Raw genomic sequence first — 20,261 nt, forward strand, 5'->3', positions numbered from 1 at the left:
CTTGATGTGGAGTAGAAGAATCTCAACGCCGAAAACCATTATACAGGGCACGGGGGGACACTAATTTATTAAGCAGACTGTACTCCTTTCGATGACTCATAAACTCTGTACACCTTAGCTATCGGACTCTCTGGGGAGGAGGTTGTATTGTATCATCAATTGTTATGACATAAATTAAAATCATCTAATTTTTTCATGAAAAATGGTGCGTCATAGTAGGAAAAGTTATGAGAAATTTTTCGCTTCAAACTCACTACAAATCGCAGGCATGATTTTTGCTATGCGGAGGGGCAGTGGCGTAGAATTTTTATTTTTTTAAGATCCAGATTAGTATTGTTAAGCACGCCACGGGTGGAACTAAAAATATAATTCGCACTGCAAGCATTGTGTAAAAATTTCATAAAAATCGCACAAGCGACTTTGCAGACTTTTTAGATTTCCGATAATTTTAATAAAAATTTGAAGCCCGTATCTCAAAAATTATAGATTTGCGAACAGAGCTTTATTTATCAAACTGGACTTACTCTCCGTGATCTGTCAGCTATGTCAGTTTCATGAACACCCTGTAGAGTCCAAAATTAGTCCACCATTGTCATCGTTTTACCACGTCTCAGATCATCATTGCGGTGTCCTTTTTAAAGCATTTAGGTAGGGTACTCCATCTAAGCAGCTATTGTGCGGTTTCAGATTTTAAATGCCCTCACTAAATATACACAAAAATACTTGGTACCGTTCCGGCTTAGTTGAAAACACGAGGAAAATGCGTTTAGACAGAATGCGTAACTGAATTATCATATTTGTGACATAAAGAAAATATGTTTAGACTGCTGTTTTCAGCTGAGGGGGCGCTTATGATAAACGGCTTTTACTTCCCCTTTTTTTGTAGACATTGAGGGGCCAGATATACTGGTAAATTTAAGGGGAAGTGTAGTAGCAGTAGTGGTAATAGCATACTTTCCGACCTAGATACGTAATTGGACTTTCTGAACCGAAATTAATAACATAAAGTGCTATTTTGTGAACAGCATTTATTAAAATAAGATTTCTATTAATTGCGGATTAATTAAATAGCAATTTTAATTGGCTCTCCATGGAAAATAACACGAACTGATGAAATTCTATTCCAAAAATGAATGTTAATAATTTCAATTGTTTAAAATAACGCACCCGAAACAGGAAAACTGAGATTTTCAGCATAATGCCGTAAAAGTGAATTAAATTATTAAATGGACTAACGCGCTAGATAACTTTTCTCGTTGTTTGCCCTGAATGGCAAAAAAATCTCATTTAAAGTTTTAACATTTCAACTGAAATAACACTTCTTCGAGGCTAATTTCTCAAAGATATTTAAGACTCTCCTCCTCTGCTAAAAGCACTACTTTCAGCTTAAGTACAACTTAACGTCATGCGATTGCCTTGGAAACGACAAAATAAAAAAGTAAATAAAGTTAATTATAAGAGGTGCTCGTAAGGTTCATCTACCACTTCCAAGCGTCTTGTGCGACTTCTTAAATTCTGCATTGATCTTAAAACGTCCCTTATTCACATTTTCGTCCTTAAATTTGTGATGATCTTCCTTTGCAAATCATTAATATCGGTGAGTACAGATTTATAAATGAGGGTTTATTGTAGTTTCATAAATAATAATCTAATGGGGATATTCTTGAACAGCGTATTGCACAGCTTTGCTCCAATTTAACCGATCTCCTATCTTTTATGGTTAAGTTTCAGAAAGGAACACCCTGTAAATCTTGAGAAATTAAGCCCCTATGTACATTTTAGAAACTAATTGTTTGAATTCGTTCCCGCATGTAAACGTTTGGACACAAAAAGTTTTCATGCTCATACCTCAACTTCCATGATGATTTAATTTGAATCACTCACAACTCCATTCAGGAATAATACATCGTACTGTGTCGTGCCTTCGTGCTTGAGCTGTTTCCGAGATTATTACAACTTATGCAAGAATGGCGTGTAGCAACACAATGCTTAGTATGCTATGTTGCACATGTAGAATTTCGTCTCTTATCTTGGCATAATAATGCTCAGTCCTCCTTTCACTTGTCACCTTGCCTGGCTTGGACTAGATTCGCTTTAAAATAAATAACAAAGATGAAAAACTTAGCCCCACTCAAGAAGAGAAGGATTAATTAGACATGATGGAGCGTTCCTGAAACTCCGCTAACCTTTATTTTACTCAATATTGAAAAGTGATCTTTGCTGCTTTACATAACCTTCCTCAAAAGACAATAAATTATTAAGTAGTATTGGAGGGTGGTATTGTTATTCGAAGGAAGAAGGCCGCCATGATGACTCAACCTTGCGGATGTTGCGGAAAGTAGCGTCGAGAGCCAGCTGCCAAAAAAGTTGACTTATGGCCCCCTTGGCATCTGTCTGTATAGGCGAAATATATACTCAAAAATAGGGCCATTATGCTCTAATAATTTTTCATCGTTTACGTGGAAACACACGATCCAAATATTGGGAAGAGGTACATAATTTTGGTGTACGTTCATAAATCATTATCTGACTTGAGGCCATCGATATAAGTAAGATTCGGAAAAGGGCGCGTTCTTAGTTCTTTTCGACGTCACTAAACTATTTACTTGATTGGGAACAGTGTGTCAGAGCATCAATTATTCAGGATATATTGCTTCTGATGCCAAGAAATATTGCGGAAGCAGACTAACATGAGGAAATTAGAATTTCTAATGCAATTTAAGAACACCATTATGTCAAGAAATAGTTTATGAACATTAGATATGGTCCGTAATTGCCCTACTAATGCCAGGAAGCGAATTCTGAGTATTATGATAGAGATATTAATAACATAACAAATTTGGGTTTCTTCCAATGTCCCGATTTTCACAATACTTAAATTTTAACATTTTTAAATTATCGGACCCTGCAGATTCGACCGGGGTCGTCCGTCTCGGTCTTAAGATCCAAGACTAAAACCCAGACGGAGACTTCGTTGTAAATAGGGGACCGACGCCGGTCTTGATCTCGCGAAGCTCCATTGTTGATACTGGACAAAATTCATTAATAATACTTAAACCAGGAGTATTAAAGATGCTACGTTAGGAGATTTCGCTGCTAGAGAGATTTACCTCTGGAGTTTAGGCAACTGTCACATATGAACTAACGATCATCGTCATCATGATTGTCGCGATCATAGGGTGGAGGATTAATATGAGGCGATAACATGTCGTCTAAGCATGTCTTGTTAACACTTATAGCTCTTGATGCTAAAAAGCAAAAAAAAAACAAAACGTTCAGTTTAACTGAGAAGGCGTGTAAAATGGCGAATTAAGTTAATATGATCGATGGCTAAGCAATGAGATAACCGAAGTATATAAATCTTTATTCAAGTCAATATTCCCGTTCATCACCAGTGTAAACAATTTAGTGAGTCAGTCCTAGAACTAGACGCTTTCAGCACTAATGTGGGTCAAATTAGTGGAAACAACAGAGCTGTCGGGGTGTAACTCAGTTAAAACCGAGTGTGAAACCCAATTTTGTCTCGAATCGTTTAACACTTTCCAGGAACAATAATTGCATAATTAATTCCTTTTCATTCCAGGCAGTAGCTACTAATCTACTTAGGTGTATTCACATCTGATTTTTATGGTAAACTTGTCACGGACAGATATGAGCAAATTTGTAGATGATGTCATAAATGAAAACGCGAATAGGTGGACGCCAAAAACATTTATTACTGCTGTGACAGCCCAGTTCCACATTTCTCGGAAAATATCCCATATATAATCCGACTAATTACTATCCGATATCGGAAAGCCATTGGAACATTTGGCTCTTATTCAACGTTTCTCCCAAATTTTGCATCGACGTTCCGGGACTCTCTTTAATCTACGTAGTGTTTAAACATTTTCACTTCTGTTTTACTTAACCAGCTAACTTCACGAAATTGATCGCTCTGTCGATAAAGTTTCAATCAAAGATCACATTGTTGCATGTTAGTCACAAATCATGAAACCAACTGTCAATAAAGCCATCACGCATCAACTGGGAAACCTGATCCGAAGGGATTAACGTCGGATTAAGCTTCGGAATTTCCCTTCAATCTGGTAATGCACTGGGATTTTCCTTTTCCAAGTGGATGTATGGGTAAAGCACGAACTGGAATGGAAAATTAGTTGCCACTCCCTAATAAATAAAAGGTTGCTAAATTGAACGAGATATTGGTTGCACGTTTTGAGGTTTCACAGAGTTTAATTAACTGTATTGCTCAACTGAATGGGGCTTCCTGGTTATTGATTTGAATATTGTTTGTTAATTGCTAAGGGAGTGGAACTGATCGAGGCAACTTATCCCTATTGAGATCGGAGAACTTGTAGAAATTCATTGTAAATTTGGTATGGCAGAACCGTCCAGGACATGACATTGGCTGGCTCAGAATCTGACAGAAACACTTTTTGCACATTAAAAAAATCTGGAAGGAGCCCTATAATTCCACAGAAATGAAGACGTAACACGAGTCAGGACCTCGAGACATATGTGAACACTCCGTGCCATATAAACTCCAGGAAAATCTAAAGGAATTTTAATCGGAAACGCCGCATTACTTGGACAAGTCAAGAAATGATCGGTCAGTGTCTTATGTGGACGTGAGAAAACACCATCCTGGAGACTCTCGAACTCTCAAAATTTGTCTTGATTATTTCACAATCTGTAGGAGCTATAAAAATAATCTTAGAAGTTCTACATTTCCGTTTGGACAACAAAGTTTTACGTACCAAGCTTATTATAAGAATCCAAATTAACTTTCTATTTTTACGAGTTGGATCACTTGTAAAATCCTCCGGATTGAAGTCTGAATCACCCGGTATATAGAAGCTCTACAACAGTAAATGAGCGTCATATCTTCAAAAATTATGTAAAATTTTCCTTAGAGCAGACAAAGCGGTTCCCTTTATAAACTCCAGTTGACCGTGCGATTTTTTCGCTCAGAATTTCAAAACATAATAAGATTGTAATCCTCGTATGTAGCGTTAAGTAGTAAAGCAATGAACGCAACCGTAAGCATAAATCTTGGTACTACTTCCGGCATTTAATGAGCCCTATTTAGAACCTGAACTACGAGTTAAGAGCGGGTTAATCGTTCGAAACTCGCCTTTCATATTTAAAATTTTAATTAGCACTTTTGAGCCCTATATACATAGTTCCTAGGAAACATACATTATTTATTATTCGAAGAATGAGTTGACGGGAGCAAGAAACTTCACAAATAGTGAGGATAAATTTCTAGAAATTGCAATTTCTGGATGATTCACGTCGTCGGTCAGATTATGGTCTAGTCACGATCAGGTCAAAGATTGGAACATTCATTTCGTATTGTTTGACCGTGACGTGCCCGCCAATGTGAATAAATTTCAATATTTGACCTGACCGTGACCTGACCGATATTGTGAATCGCCTTTTGCAGCCACAGCAGACAGTACTTTGGATAAAGTTGATTGATGACCGATCATATTTAAATTTTAGGTAGGTACAGCTGAAAAATAGAGACATTTTGTCCTTTGCTCGCTTCTGAAAACAGGAAAGTAAAACGTATCAAAATGTTAACTAATATGTTTACCAAGCCAAGCTCCCAAATCCTTTATTGGAAATTCATCTAGCTGATTTCCATAAAGTTTTATGTTAAAAGCGACGATAACCATCAATTCTTTACATTTACTCTGGCAAGGCATTTTGCATGCATAACTGGATTTGCATTTTCGGGATCAAGGTAAAGTCGGGAAAATTTCAGATCGGTTAGTTGCTGAATCTGAGCCGAAGAAGAACAGCTAACTGAAAAACTTGATATTGCGGCATATTCTTCCGTTACTGGATAGAGAAACTGAAATCTCGTGCGAGTTCTGCAAAAACCTAATGAGCCCATATATATGCGTTTTAATGTTTTGAAATATGTTGGAAGTTAAATTTAAAGCAGAAAGTCCATTTAGGAGACATATTTATTGGTTATGAGCTTAAATAACAAGATCGGGGGGGCAAATAGTAAATTCGCTACAAAAATACGATTTTTTTAAATACAGAATTAAGCAGAAGGAAATATTCATTTTCCAAGTTAGTTCGTTTCTTCCCGATAAATGGAAATTTAAAAAGTTGTTAAAACGATCGCAAGAATTTTCTCTTTAGTTGTGAATATGGAGGGTAAGTTAAATATTCAACGTTCTTTTGCTGTAGAAATTTATCTTAAGAGTAATAATTTTATTGTAACCATCCAACATCTATTTGATCGTAACTTTCATTTAAATCCACGGGATCTAGTTCCGAGTAGAATAACAATTAGAAAGTTGAAACATGATATTCGGATGGAGATTAACGCAATCTCAATTCAAATGTTGGCGTGGATGATGCAAAACTTTCGGATTAAACTTCAATGGTGCTAGCAGCCTAGATGGGGTTATTTAAGTGATGTAATTAAAAAAATCCCTGTTATACAAAATGCCTTTTCCTGAAAATTTCGTACCTGCAATTCCCTAATTGGGCCTTCTCTATTGTCCTTCAAGTTTTTCATTTCTGGTTTTATTGACCTTTTTCGCCACAAGGAAAATCTTCGAAAAGACACCCTACCTATCGTTGTGACACGTGATTCGTCCAAGCTCCTACACCCTAAGAACTGTGGGGTTCCTAAGTACCAACCTTCGACGACTCGGAATTGCCCAAGTGGTCTTGTTGACCCGGATTAGACGCCAGTATTGAAATGATGGTTCCTAATAGTTCAATATCGGTATAGGACTTCCAAATAATGAAAAAATAGAGTGTTGATATTACTTAAAAATAGTTTGATAATCGATTTTTGGGTCATCTTGCCTACTTCCCATTACGTGAAAATGTTCGCTATTATATTCAATATAAGGAAATTAGACCCTAAAATAGCAAGTGGTTTATTCAATACATGCAGTACTTCAGCGTTGCGTAACCACCGTTTATCTTAAGAATAACTTGGAACAACTTTGAATGATTTTACAGTGATTAATACAACTACTTAAATTGCGGGGTATCTTGACCGCTTTTGTAGCAGATTTACAACGCAATTTGAAGAAGATCGAAGAAGTAATTACGTTATTAAATCTGAAATTCTGTGAAATAACCGAACTTCCTACAAATTTCATTCCACGGAATAATTAAGGGCGCAATTACAAGAACTTCAGCAACTCTTTTCAAGCTTCCAGAAAAAGATGAAATTCTATTTCCCAGTTCGTAGCTCGCACAATTAGGACGTCCAACATATCCCCCGGTTAGTTTTCTAATGATAAGTTTAATAAGTTCTTTGTAGAACTTTTACGTAAAAACTATTAAGTTAGATGTTAAGTCGTAATTAATGTGGGGGTGGTCCTCCAAGCAGATAACGAAATATTCAAGTTCAGATACCTATAGATTTAATCTTAATGATAATAGTGATGCCATGACGAGTTGCTTCCTGAGTTCTGGAAAAACTTGAAGTTTAAGTCCAAATTGGAACAATATCATTGGAGAATCGTAATAGCACGAATCTATACTTTTAGCTTCATGAAAAACTTGCTTGGATTTTTTTTTAAATCGAGGAAAACTAGCCAACAGTGCAATCGGAAATTCAGGCTCTATACGCGCGTGTGAGGCTTAGTGAAACTGAGAGCGATATTTCTGCGGTCTCGCTCTCAGTCTCGTATTTACAATTAAGTCTCGGTTTGGCGTATCGAGAACGAGGATCTAGTCTGCTCTCGAGGAAGCAATTACGCTCTCGATTTTGTTGGGTCTCGATCATGAAGATTTCAGTAAACGTGAACAATATATGAGGTTTATTGGAAGACCATTAACTTGTTCAATTAATCGGAAACTTTCTGTAGATTTGTCACTGTTAATACATAACGATAACATTAAGTTTCACATCGTTTACTCCAATTATTTCATCCAGTTTCGTTCCCTTGAAAGTTCTGGAGGAAACTTTCCAAAGGCGGAGACGAATTGCATTTCTAGAATTTGCCTTTACGATATTCATCAAATCGGATTAGACAAGAAACTATTGTCCATGCCCAAGATTATAATTAACTTTTTCTTACGTTCCTCGTTCTCCCTGAAATCAAATCTCAATATATTGATGATCAAAAATACTTATTAGTAATTTTGAAAGGCTCTGAAGGTCCCCGTTACAGCATGACAGGCAAATCCATTTCCTTCATTTCAAGGCATTTCCTCCTTTACTGGGAAATATTTTCATTCTTTGAGGTTCTTAAGATCGGAAATTTTCCACTTAAATCCGTCTCGCTGGTGTGCTTCACGAATCGTGAAGGGAATGAAATGGAATTCCGTTTAATACAATGGGGTTTTCAATACCTCGCCGATATTTATCGCATTAAAATAGCATGGAAAGTGATGGAAAGTCGATCGGTCAGTTTCATACAGGAATATAAATATTCAAAACATTTGATTTCATAATTAATTTAGATTATTTGGTCCTGGTTATTTCATATTCACCTCATATTCGCTTTGACAACGCTCTTCTGTAGTAATTTGATATGAATTCTATTTACCGTAAACATCAAACCACGTTCCAACAGCATTTCCCTACAAGAGTTGTTAGCAGTTGGCTATATTTTTCGATTACCAGGACCCTCGAATTTGATGGGCTATATTTTATGGTTTGTGAAAAAACACGGATAAGGAATACGAAATTTGTAGATTATCTCTCAAGGAATGCTTCGAATACAAAACAAAAACTTTTGCAGTTTCGAGGATCATTTTTTAGGAATAACATTCTTAACACAGCTTCAAGCAAACACTGCCGCCAGGAATTTTGATGCAACCAGTTTCCATTATGTATTTCCTTCTTTATCATCTATTATATGTCAATGTGGTTCATAATATTGAAAAGGCCTTCTGAATGCTTATCAGACAAAGCATAAAATCCATGGGAATAAAGCTGATAATCAACTATATCTCAGGTTATTCGTCGGATCGGCGATAATTGAAACAGAGATTTCCTGTTCGCTCGACGGTTCTTTCTACCTTAAAGCTTCCTCAGGACTACAAAAAAGTGGGATTTACACAACATATCGACCATGGTCTAAAAATATTGCCACAAATGCGCACTTTTAATGTTAAAAATTAGGAATTTATTTAATAAATGACCGTTGTTATTTACTCATCAGTACTTTGTTGTCAGTTACTCTTTCGTGGCAAAAAATAACTCCGAACAGAACGGTTTGTTTAAATTTTAGTCCACTTTTCTGTGAGTATGGACAGGTCCAATTTTAGATAAATTTAATTCAGGTTAGTATCCCGCATTGTTATCTGATGATTAGCATACACCTCAGGTCTTGCAGAATTTCTACAATATAAACTCAACCCATTAATAATACCATCCCGGCAGTTACTATTGGTTGGCACTAATACACTGCTCAAAAGAATTTAACCAACAAGCATACTTTGGCTATAGGGTTTATTTAATGACTTTAATTCACATAGAATTTCTTTCTAACTGTCTTGATTCACGCCAAACCCATTGCCTTCAGGTATCAGGTCGATATCCAAACCAAGATTCATCTGTGAATAACATATTAGCCCATTCTTCTAAACCCCAATGTTACCGTTGCAGGGATCCGTATTGGATGAAGAGTGTAGATCAAAATTATGTGATCGGTTTCTAGCAGATTGGTCCGAAATCAACATACCGGGTACCCCGTGTAGGTTTCCAATAAGATCCCTAGCTGTAGGTGTTCTTGTATGCATAGCCTGAAAGACCAGAAAATGACCTTGCGCTGCTGTCCTAATTCATGTATGGCTAGTATGCCTTTCTGCCACATCTCCAGTTTTTTGGTATCCTGCTCACATTCGATTAACAACTGATCGAAGCTGAATTTTTTTATCACAAATGTATCAAATATGAGACTTTGTGAACAATCGTCCTTGTTCACTTGATTATTTTGGGCAGTGTAATATCCCGGGGGATTGGTTGCCTGATGTGGCAACTGGTGAAGTGGTTCCATTAACCCTAAATCGCCAGAAGCATTTTCCCAGCCAAACCTCAAGAAGGGAGCTTATAGAATATTCTATATAATAAGTGAGGTATGTATGATGAGAAGATTGAATGATTGAACTAGCTGTTCATGCATTATCAGCTAAATACACACTCTTCCTTCAAAATTGTCTATAAGTAGTTAGGTGCCCACCACCCCAGGAAACATGGTTCTTATGGAATTGGAGAAGATGTCTGCAAGATTCCAGCTTCTTTCCTTCAACCATCAACTCATCTTTCTGTCGATACCAGAACGTTCTTAATCGTACCTCCCATGGAAAATACCCTTTAATTTCTCTGGGGCGAACCCTTTACTATTTAAGGTGGCAGATCATCGTCGTGCTTAAAGGTCGCAGAGACACTCAAACTTTAAATTCCGTATTTTAAAAGGAAATATTGGACTAAAATTAGCATCCAACCCTTGCACATACAAGCACAGGCGATATTCGCTTGTTGAAACTATTTTTGGAAAACCCGGATAGAGACTAATGGGAATCCAGAGTTATAAATGACCCTAATTTTTAATGGACAGAAGAAAAACGCTTGCCGTTTTCGTAGCCAGATTTGTGAAACAAATTTCATACAGTTAATTATAATTAATGCAGTGCAAGTTTTGTGCAGTTAAAGGGGGCTGGCAATTAGAAAACCAGGTGATTCTATGTTAAGTAACTAATTATTATGGGGCAAAAACCTGTGATGGCAATCAATGGAGAAGCAACAATATGGCCCAATCTCGTGTTTACATTTTCCGATAGAGTGGAGTCTTTAAGTGGAGGATAAATAACTGGAAGAGATTACATCTTTTTCTCCCGAAATGGAGTAAACGTATCGATCTGAAGGAGACTGCGTAGCGAGCCTTTGAAATCACAGGCAGGTGCGTCTCGCTTTGGACGCAAATTTGAACTTTCCAGATTTCTCGATGGGGCATGAGATTCTTAAATTTTGCATGAAAACCTAGATAATATGGTTAGCAATTTTCTAGGAAAGTTCTAGATCAAGGTAGCAGTCGCAAACAGACGAGGTTATTTCAGTGCTGGGACGCCTGCTTGCAACGTTCGCTTCTCTCATTAGAGACTCCTTAAAAAAAAGATACCGACATTTGTGCATTTTCAAATTCCGATTTTAAAATGCCGCATTAACTCCTCGTGCGCTATTAACAATCGTACGTAATGATAGAGTGCATAATAAAATGCTAAAGGTCAACGCGAATCGTTAAGAAGAGTCATTAAATGCATTATATGTCTCCTCTTTTCAACTGATATTATATGTTTTATTCGATTTGCGGATCTAACGCTAACTAACACAAAATTGTAGGTCAAACTTGGAAATGCCAAGTTGAGATTAACGCCTTCGCCACAAACAGCGGCATGATAATATTTCAAAGTGCATCATTTAAGTGTATGTCGAGTACTTTGTACATAATTTATCTACGACTGCGACCACAAATCGTTTCAGTGCTCTTGGCACGATTTTAGGCTCTGTATTTATAACATTGCGAACAACCCTGGCTTCAATTCACACATCTCCTACCTAAATATATTTACATAAATATGAAAGCTTACATACTGTACAAGTATTGTGGGTTCGATGCTTGAACTTTTAACAAGTGCGGAAAGCGATATCACACGCTGACTGCAGGGCGGTAAAGACATTTTCGCACGTGTTACGTGTGATTTTTGCCTGGAGCGCATGTGTGTGAACTTTGTAGTTTTCTGTAAGTTAAATTAAATATTAACGTGCAGGAAAATCTTTACACACCTACGTGCGGTAAAAAGTCAAACATCCGCAAAAAGTTTTGACGCTGACACATGCCACATTGATAGCATACGGTAAAGAGCCACTTTCAACTTGCAAATGTATGCAGTAGTGCCACTTTAGCGCTCTCTCGTAGGAAAAATGGATAGGCCACTTTTACTTATGCTGAGGCTTTGGCTTATGTAAAGACAAAAATAATAATTGTCTAGACGGTGATAGAACAGGATGCATATTCTTTAACGTCAATGGAGCGGGACCTCCTCAGACGTATTTCTAGGCAAAAACACTTGAGGTGAGCTCACTCTAAGTCAGAGGTATGTGCTCGGGTGTGGTTTTTTAACACTTTCAACAACGCTACGGTTCGAAAACCCTGATTAGAAAGTCCTCGCTTATAGCTCGTATGCAACTCTCGTGCGTTAAGAGTCACTTTCTTCGCTTGTCACGTAAATAACCGTTACTATTACCGCACGCTCGTGAAAAAACATAATGCGATTAATAGAGATAGGAAAGTCTAATGCTGACATACCTCGTATTAATCTTTAAACTGCGACTGAAGAGACTAGTCATTTTTCAAATAACACGTGATGCGTAGCGAATATATGCGTCGTAAAACGTTTTCGAGCTCCTCCAAGATTCTCATAGCGAAATGAGTAATTTTACTGCCCACTTATTGCTAGAATTGATGTCATTCAGGGTTACATTCGAATATATGTAGTTGAAAAATGATCTTTCAACTGTGGTACTTTATGGTTTAAGCCGCAAATTCGTATGGTTTGAGGCATAGATATCGTAGATCTTACATCACCATAACTTACATGTTTTATTTGACGAAACTCAAATACCCCAATAAAATTCTCCAATAAAATAAAATCTAGAAACTTGAGCCATAATATTTCGCCGAAACTAAACTTGGGAAAAATTGAAAGCTGTAAACGTATATTTGAGGTGGCGTTCGTTTCATTTGTTGAGATAAGGCTCGGATAAGCCCTTACCCGCGTTGTATATCCTATTTTACGCTTTTAGTTTCCCTATTGGGGATTTTGGTGGATTTCGTTTCAAATAATAAGGTATGTGCCTGAAAATGTGTTATTTATCACAGAGAAATTTGTGCGAAAGAAGGTCGCATGTGTGCATATGGCAGTGACACGGCATTGTGGAATTAGGTCTAGGTTTCACTAGTAGTACAATAAATATGTTGAGCGTATTCCAACTCGATATACTCCTTTAACATCTACAGGCTGTCCCAGGTTTTATGGCCAGGACCTCAGGAGCGGTCAAAAAAAGCACATTGAAGGTGGATTTCTGGCATAATAATAATGTTCTGAGTGACTGGATGATAAAGTTTAAAAAAAAAAGTTTTTTTCATTTCCCAAGAGTCACAGCGTCTCAAATCAAATTTGATACGCTGAAAGCTCTGATAAACCATCAGAAGAATAAATAATATCAAGCGTTTCCAGTGGCGGAGACGTGAGCATTCGAGTACTAATAAAAATAAAGTACGCATCGGAAAAAAGAAAAATGAGCTTCATCACGAGATGGGGCATTCGGTTATGGACCAAAAGTGTCCCTGGATATTTCTCGCTGTTTTGCCGTAAACTTAATTTTAGTGATTTATTGCCCATGAGCCGGATGCATTTGAACTGTGGACATCAGTCAGAAATCACGGATAACATGATAATCATAGAGATCTCACAGAAATTTAGTTTAACACGCCAAAACTTCGAACGCGAAAAAAAATCTCTGTCGTTATATTATCGCCGTGGACGGGGGAAAAATTGTGCACCTCTAACCCTTGCGCTAATGTCTTTGCCGCACTCGAGTGTCGCAGATGGATAAAGTCATATTTACGCACAAATATCAATTCACGGGGCATTGATTAATGCATTTTTTTTCCAGAAAAATCCAGCGTTTCTCCGGCTGGATTCGATTCATCCCAACCCAGTGTGAGTTTCGACAGTGTTCGGGTCTCGTCGGCTCGGTAAGTCGGGACAGTGGCGGGGGCTCGGCAGGCAACGTGGCGGCGACGTAGGGCGGCGTTACACGCGCCGACGGCTACGGGATGCACGCCAATGTGCATGCCGACAGGTAAGCGTTAATTCTATGAGTAAAAAACTGCAACGTCATTGAAATTATACAGGATGATTCATATCACATGTGGTAGTATGTCGGCCGAATTGTTGAATCACGGTTGAAGCTGAGTATGGTCCGTTCTAAACGAGCAAGCGTGACTAGCTCTAAAGGCGTCATCCATCCGATCCAGCACTGCAGTACTTCATAATCGTATGATTACACTATAGATTTTCTAAAAATATGCCAAAATTGGATGATTGGCCGCACACACGATCAAATGTTTTCTAATTTCACAGGATACAATTGAACATTTGCTCGTGGGTGTTGGACCCTGAGCTGTGGACTTCAGCCATAATTCAACAACTGGGCTTTATAGTTATCAAGATGGCCTTAGTACTAGTTGGTATTCTGTACACCCTGTTTTGCTACTAGATTATTTGTGACATTTTTGTAGAAACTCGTGGAGACTACCTCCAGACGAGACCTTACAGGTTGCCGATCCAAAGGCAAAGAAGGCTGAGGTAGGTGATGAAGAGGTCAGTACTCTCAACACCAGAGGAATCACCACTGCACCATGTTTTCCTGGTTTAATGCAGTTTTTGGTAGTAGTTAATTTTTTATGCTAATAGGAGATCTCAAGCAGGAAAATTTAATTTAAATATTTTTAACAATAACTATTTATCATTTGTCCCGTCTCACTTGCCTCTTACTTCGTTAAAAGTAGAGGACTTTTATTTTTGCTCCTGCATTCCACGAAAAAGTAATGAAAGTAATGACCTGTTCAGTTTTGCAACTTTTAACTTAAAAACCTTTGGCAAATACCCAAATCCGTCCTTTAATCCTTTCTGAGATTCCGGTTTAAAATTGATGTGGCAGATTTCCTGAAAATATTACTTGATTCGAAGATTCAATTATACCTCAACTAAAATACCAAGACGAATCTCTTGCAGTTACAGAGTGGCATGTCTAGTGCAAATACACAAGTGGGGCAAGTATAACGGTGATGCAAACACACTATGAAAATTATCAAAATGTTTATTTTAGTGTCACACACTAAGCCAACAGACTTCAGCCTTTTTAATGATACCAGTTTCTTGAACGAAGGCGAAACTATCGCCCTGTTTTCAAAAGCAGTCCTCATTCTCAATCCCTGAAATATCTCCTTAATCTCATTCCCGAGTAATCCCTGTTTGTGGTTGCACTTCATGCCTCTCTTTCTTTCCTTGTCGGTGTGATTTTTTAACTCTATCGGAAGCTCCGTCCAGCATGGAAGCAGCAGTATTTGAATTCAGGCTACTCCATCCTATGGAAATAGAAATTTTAGCTAACTGCCAGGACTAATCTACTCACAAAGGATAGTTTGACTTTGAAATCTTTTACATTTGAGCCTTTCAGACGCTCCATCCCAATCCCCAATTTCTTGTTTTGGTCTAAGAATTAAAGGTTTCTGAGTTGCAGGAACGTTTGACTAGCACACCCTGTATTGCCGCCTAATGGTATTTCACAGTTGATTAGTTTACAAAATATTTTCCTTCTTTCCAACTGTTCAAATCTCAACGTTGTTGTTAAATGTTGATGTGTAACGTTAATGGGCACCTGCTTGAGATCAAGAGTAAACTTTGGAAACTTCTTGTTCAATTTTGACTATGCATCCGGAATGGACTAGTGGTATGTTCAGGAATGAGTACTGACTGAAATTTTTGGTATATTTTTCTAGTTTTAGATATTTAGACTAGTATTTTCCACCCAATAAGAAATACCGGGCATTTATGTTTTTGCCGCCAAGAAATAAATTATTTATCATAAACAAACACTAACCAATACCTTGTGTTTCTTATTTACTCGTCTGAAATGGCATTATTTACTTCATTTTCTTTCTTAGATGGAACTTAATAAAGTATCAAATTATTCGATCAATCGATTCCCGTCATTATCTGCTAAGGTTACTTTAAGCCTCTTTATCCTTTTAATGGCCTTTGCGGGATACAAGCTTTTTGTCTGGATCGTTAAAATTCAGCACCTCCTGTTTTTTTTTATCTCCCTCATCTTTTTTAATTCATCAATCTTACATGCATCAAGCGTACTTCTCCTCTCTGGTGAATTCTCGCTAAAAACCTGAAAAACTTAAAAATTAAGTACAGTTCAAGTTGCAGCAAAATTTAAATGATCCATTATACGGTTGTTAAAATTGCAATTCCGGACGAGTGGCTAATTAGTTTAAGAAAAGCTCAAACTTTAGGACGAAACTAGTACACTCATATAGACTTTTCTCATTTCTAGCTTGGAAGTTGTCTAGGAAAATTTGGGGTGTATATCGACTTGAACAGAGTTTTAAAGTTTGGGAGGATTAATGCCGTTTTAATGTCATATCGAGCTTCAAGTTAACCAAGTAGGAGTATTCAATACCCCTATAATAGATAGTTTTAGTCCTTATACACCTCCTATTATTATATCTCTCACAGCCACGCAGCACTTTTGAGTATGAAACACCCTTAGCATATTAGACGATTAGAGTTACAAGGTAACCCTAGCACTTTTCATGAATTAAATGTGTCTCGTTAGCTTTGTCATTTTCATTTTTCTCTAATATTGTCCATTACCCTTTTCTCTCTTTATGTCCAATTTGTACATGTTGAAAAGATAATATGCTGAGAATGTCGAAGCAAATTTCCAAGGGTAACGAGATAACATTCTTTTTAGTTCTTTGATGTAGATATCACTATTAATTAGAAATACTACTTCTGATCTACTTAAATAATGTTAGCTCAAGTAAACTTATTAATTATTTTAATGGGCCTTAAGGTGAAGATTAGCGCATGATTAATCCAGGAATTTGATCAATACGGTACTTACAGAAATTTACATGTACTAAAATCGAGGAATGGGGCTTCAACTTAAAAAAAAGTGCCAATACGATCCGCAATTCAGAAAATCCATAAGAAAGAATTTCAATAAAAATTGGCCTTGAAGAGAGCGGGGTCAGTCAGTAGCACAGAATTTGCGGGTAGGGGTCTCATCAAAATGGTAATCCCCTGTGTTTTGTTATTCATAGCTTTAGAGTAAAACGTTAAATACACAAGTTATAGGCACTAACGTGGATTTTTACAGAAGCGTAAGGAAAAAACAATTAAGCGGCTTCTTTTTGAAATATGACACTTTTATGTTTTAATGGGACACCGTGTATATACTGATTTTAATACATGAAGATTTGCACAGGGATTTAAGATATAATAGTTTAACGACTTGTGGCGATAATAAATCATTAAACTAGCGAAATCAATAAGCTATTACCTCTTAGTCCGAATGCTGTCACTGGTTTTTGATTGCCCGCTCTATGCACACAAGACAGTTCGTTTATTACTTCATAGCGGATGTACTCCAGAACCTAATTGACAGGGTACATTTGGCCCCAAAATTCGCTTACCTACCCTTATTTACACAACTATTAATATTCGTTACACACTCAAAACAAAATCACATGTTGTTTGCCTGGACGTCCTTATTCCGTCCCTATATATATGAAAGTCACGTGTGGCAGAAACGTTCCAAACTAGTGAGAAAATGCTTTTCCATTATATAGAACTAGGTACTTTTAATATATCGGTGATTCTAGGGTTAAGGATTGTTTTATCAATCTATGAATGGGGGTTGAAATGGAATATCGCATAGTGCATGAAATTCAGTAATTTACTTAATCTTTTATTTATCACGAAGATAAGAGCTTGACAAAACAAAACGTCTTAAAGTGTAAAAGGCACAGTATACAATTTTGAGCCCGTATAGCACGTTTCAGATAAACTAGAATAGACATAGGGTTGATGAAGTGGAGCGAAATTACCTACGAAAACCTTAAGTAAGTTTAATGTTTCGGCTTATGAAGCCATACTACGCCAATGACTCTTATGTAATTTTCCAACAAGGAATGTTTTAAAAAAATCGTGAAATTTGAAGGATAAATTTTCTCTTTCGCCAGACGTCAAATGAGTGCTCAGTATGTCCAGTGTTAATAGTAGGGACAGCGGATCGCCGGTTAATACGGTGAATCAGAGAAGTGAGCGAAGGTTACGAGTTCTCTTCCTCTTCTAAATTGAGAACATTCCCGAACATTTTCGCCCCAATTCCTGATCTTTACTTATTCCTGCAAACGCCGCGAGTTGCGAAATCTTGTCTTCCTAGTTGGAACCCCTATTTTTCCTGACGACCCTTAGAAAGGTTCGTTCCTGAGCTGAACACCTTCTTGATCATTTTGAACAGAAGGTTTCCTTAAGAAACTCCTCAGTAAGATCAAGAAACTATGACGGCAATCTCCATTATGTTCTTTTTCGTTTTTCCTCCATTCTTCTTCCTTTAGTGAATTTTCATCGTTTTTGACTAAAACAGAAACTAATATAGGGTGGGTGTTCAAGCTAATTTAATATGCATGAACATCATAACTGCAAGCCACTCTCGCTATCTACGAGTCGCTTTTCGATAAAATCTCAACTAAGGCCCTCCAACACACTCTGGCCCCATTATGAAACTTGTTAAGTATCCTTTTACACGATAGCCATTAGAAGCCAATTTATCGTGAATACGACAATAAATGTACTCAACAATACAGAGAGAAAATTGAAAAGAAACACACAGCTACATTTCGACATAATAACATAATTGAGACTTGAGCCGCTTTTCATGAAAGCTCTGGCGTGTGGAAAAGAGGAAATGTTGCGAATTAATTTCGCCGGAGTTATTTCCGCCAGGCGTTGCTTCCATATATGGAAACCAATTGTTTTTCATCCATGTGGAATATCTTCCAGAAAATTCTGTTAATACGTTCAGGAAGAGCAAATCATGAATATTTCATGTTATCAATGCGGGATCGGATAGTGGAGTGAAAAGATTGGAGTTCTCGTATCGAAAATAATGTTTGCGTTCCGATTTAGGCGAGGTCTGGATCGTCACTGGAGAGTCGGTGCTGAAGTAGTTACTCACGTAAATTCTGGCGCGCCCATGGGGAGCACGAAATCTACGGCTGCTCTAGAACTGATTAGGGTGCTCAAAGAGACCCTATAATATTTTCGGAAAATCCAAACTGTGCTTCTAGAGAAACAGTAAGAAAACAGTATTAAAACCAGAACTGAAAGAAACGAGCTAAGTCGCGGTTGTGAGTGGTGTTTTTATAGGTAGAAAGAGGCGTGGCAGACTTTTCTGCCCTCCATTTGTTGAGCGGTGCTGATATCGCAATAGAGGCTCTTTCGGAGTGACTAGTGCCACTTAACAACAATACGAGATTAGGATGGAAATAGTCGAGAATTCACGATAATTTGAAGGAGGATGCCACGAAGTTTGCAGGTGTTTTTCCCTGAACACAAAATATTTGAAAGTAGAAACCGACGATTTTACATCCGTGAGGAATATCATCGAATAGTGAAACCATGATGAAAGAACTCAACACGGAATTAGATCATAGCACGGAAATAACGAATGTCACTAATAACCCTCATTATTCTAGTGCCTTAGGGCTCAGTCTAATTTATTTGTCTCTCTGTTCCCCCAATATAATAAACACTACTGTAAAAAGTGAAGGCTCTCCTTCATTAAAACAACTTTCCAATGCTCTTACGATATATGAACTGTATTACTGGTCCATATCCTATGAGTGTTATTTTTAGCATAACGTCCGATCGTTTTTCGAAATTTATTATCGGGTTTCTAATGTATACTTACCTTGGATAATTTTATGGCAGTTATCTTCTACAGTACTGCTTAACAGAGGCGTATCACACGGATTTTCAATAAATCACGAAATTCAGTCCGGAATCTAATTACTCGTTAATTAGTAGCATGGATGCAGACAAAAAAGGATAATGCAATATACTTCGAGCGAACAAAACGATGAGTTTCGCAATCGATGATTTAATTCTCAGTTCAGTCAATATCAGTTATATGAAGGCTTGAAAATGAATTATTGTCAGGTGTCCCACAAAAGCACACTCAACATGTCTTCGCAAATTATACATTTTTAGCGCAACGCAAAGTAATACATAATATAATTTTTCTAATTTTGGCAAATAAAGTGAGAGTTTCTTTAATTAAAGCTGATCACCGCATGGGTTTCGTTTCGCAAATGTTCATTCCATAACTCAGTTTCTAAATGGGATCACTAAAAACAGTGACCGCTAGAGTTTTCTTTTTACTCACACAGGGCGCAGTTTGAATGTGCTCAAATGTGTGCAATTTTTAATGGTTCCTTTATTGTACAGCAAAATTAGAAAAAAATAGTCCTCATTAGAAAATGCTATTTTATGTAACTCACCTCATATTGCGGAAGCTTGCTTCGTTCGTCCTATTCGTTACATAAAATTATGCACTTCCTAACTGAATGCATGTACGGCTGTTGTGTCCCTTCGTTTGGGAAAAATTTCATACATACAAG

The 20,261-nt window shown here is 37.3% G+C and overlaps 1 protein-coding gene across 2 annotated transcripts in view; it reads left to right on the forward strand.

Moving 5' to 3' along the window:
* The window catches only part of LOC136414111 (dipeptidyl aminopeptidase-like protein 6), a 44,647-nt gene that overhangs the window by 3,881 nt on the left and 20,505 nt on the right, over positions 1 to 20,261 (forward strand). Inside the window, exons 2-3 of one of the 2 annotated variants that reach the window (XM_066397934.1) lie at positions 13,673 to 13,861; positions 14,301 to 14,382. In XM_066397934.1, the coding sequence (XP_066254031.1) occupies positions 13,836 to 13,861; positions 14,301 to 14,382 (108 nt within the window). In that variant the 5' untranslated portion in view covers positions 13,673 to 13,835. The remainder of the gene's footprint in view (positions 1 to 13,672; positions 13,862 to 14,300; positions 14,383 to 20,261) is intronic. The other variant, XM_066397935.1, reaches the window with a different exon arrangement.

Source organism: Euwallacea similis, chromosome 16 (genome assembly GCF_039881205.1).
Source record: "Euwallacea similis isolate ESF13 chromosome 16, ESF131.1, whole genome shotgun sequence".
NCBI classification, from domain to species: Eukaryota; Metazoa; Arthropoda; class Insecta; order Coleoptera; family Curculionidae; genus Euwallacea; species Euwallacea similis.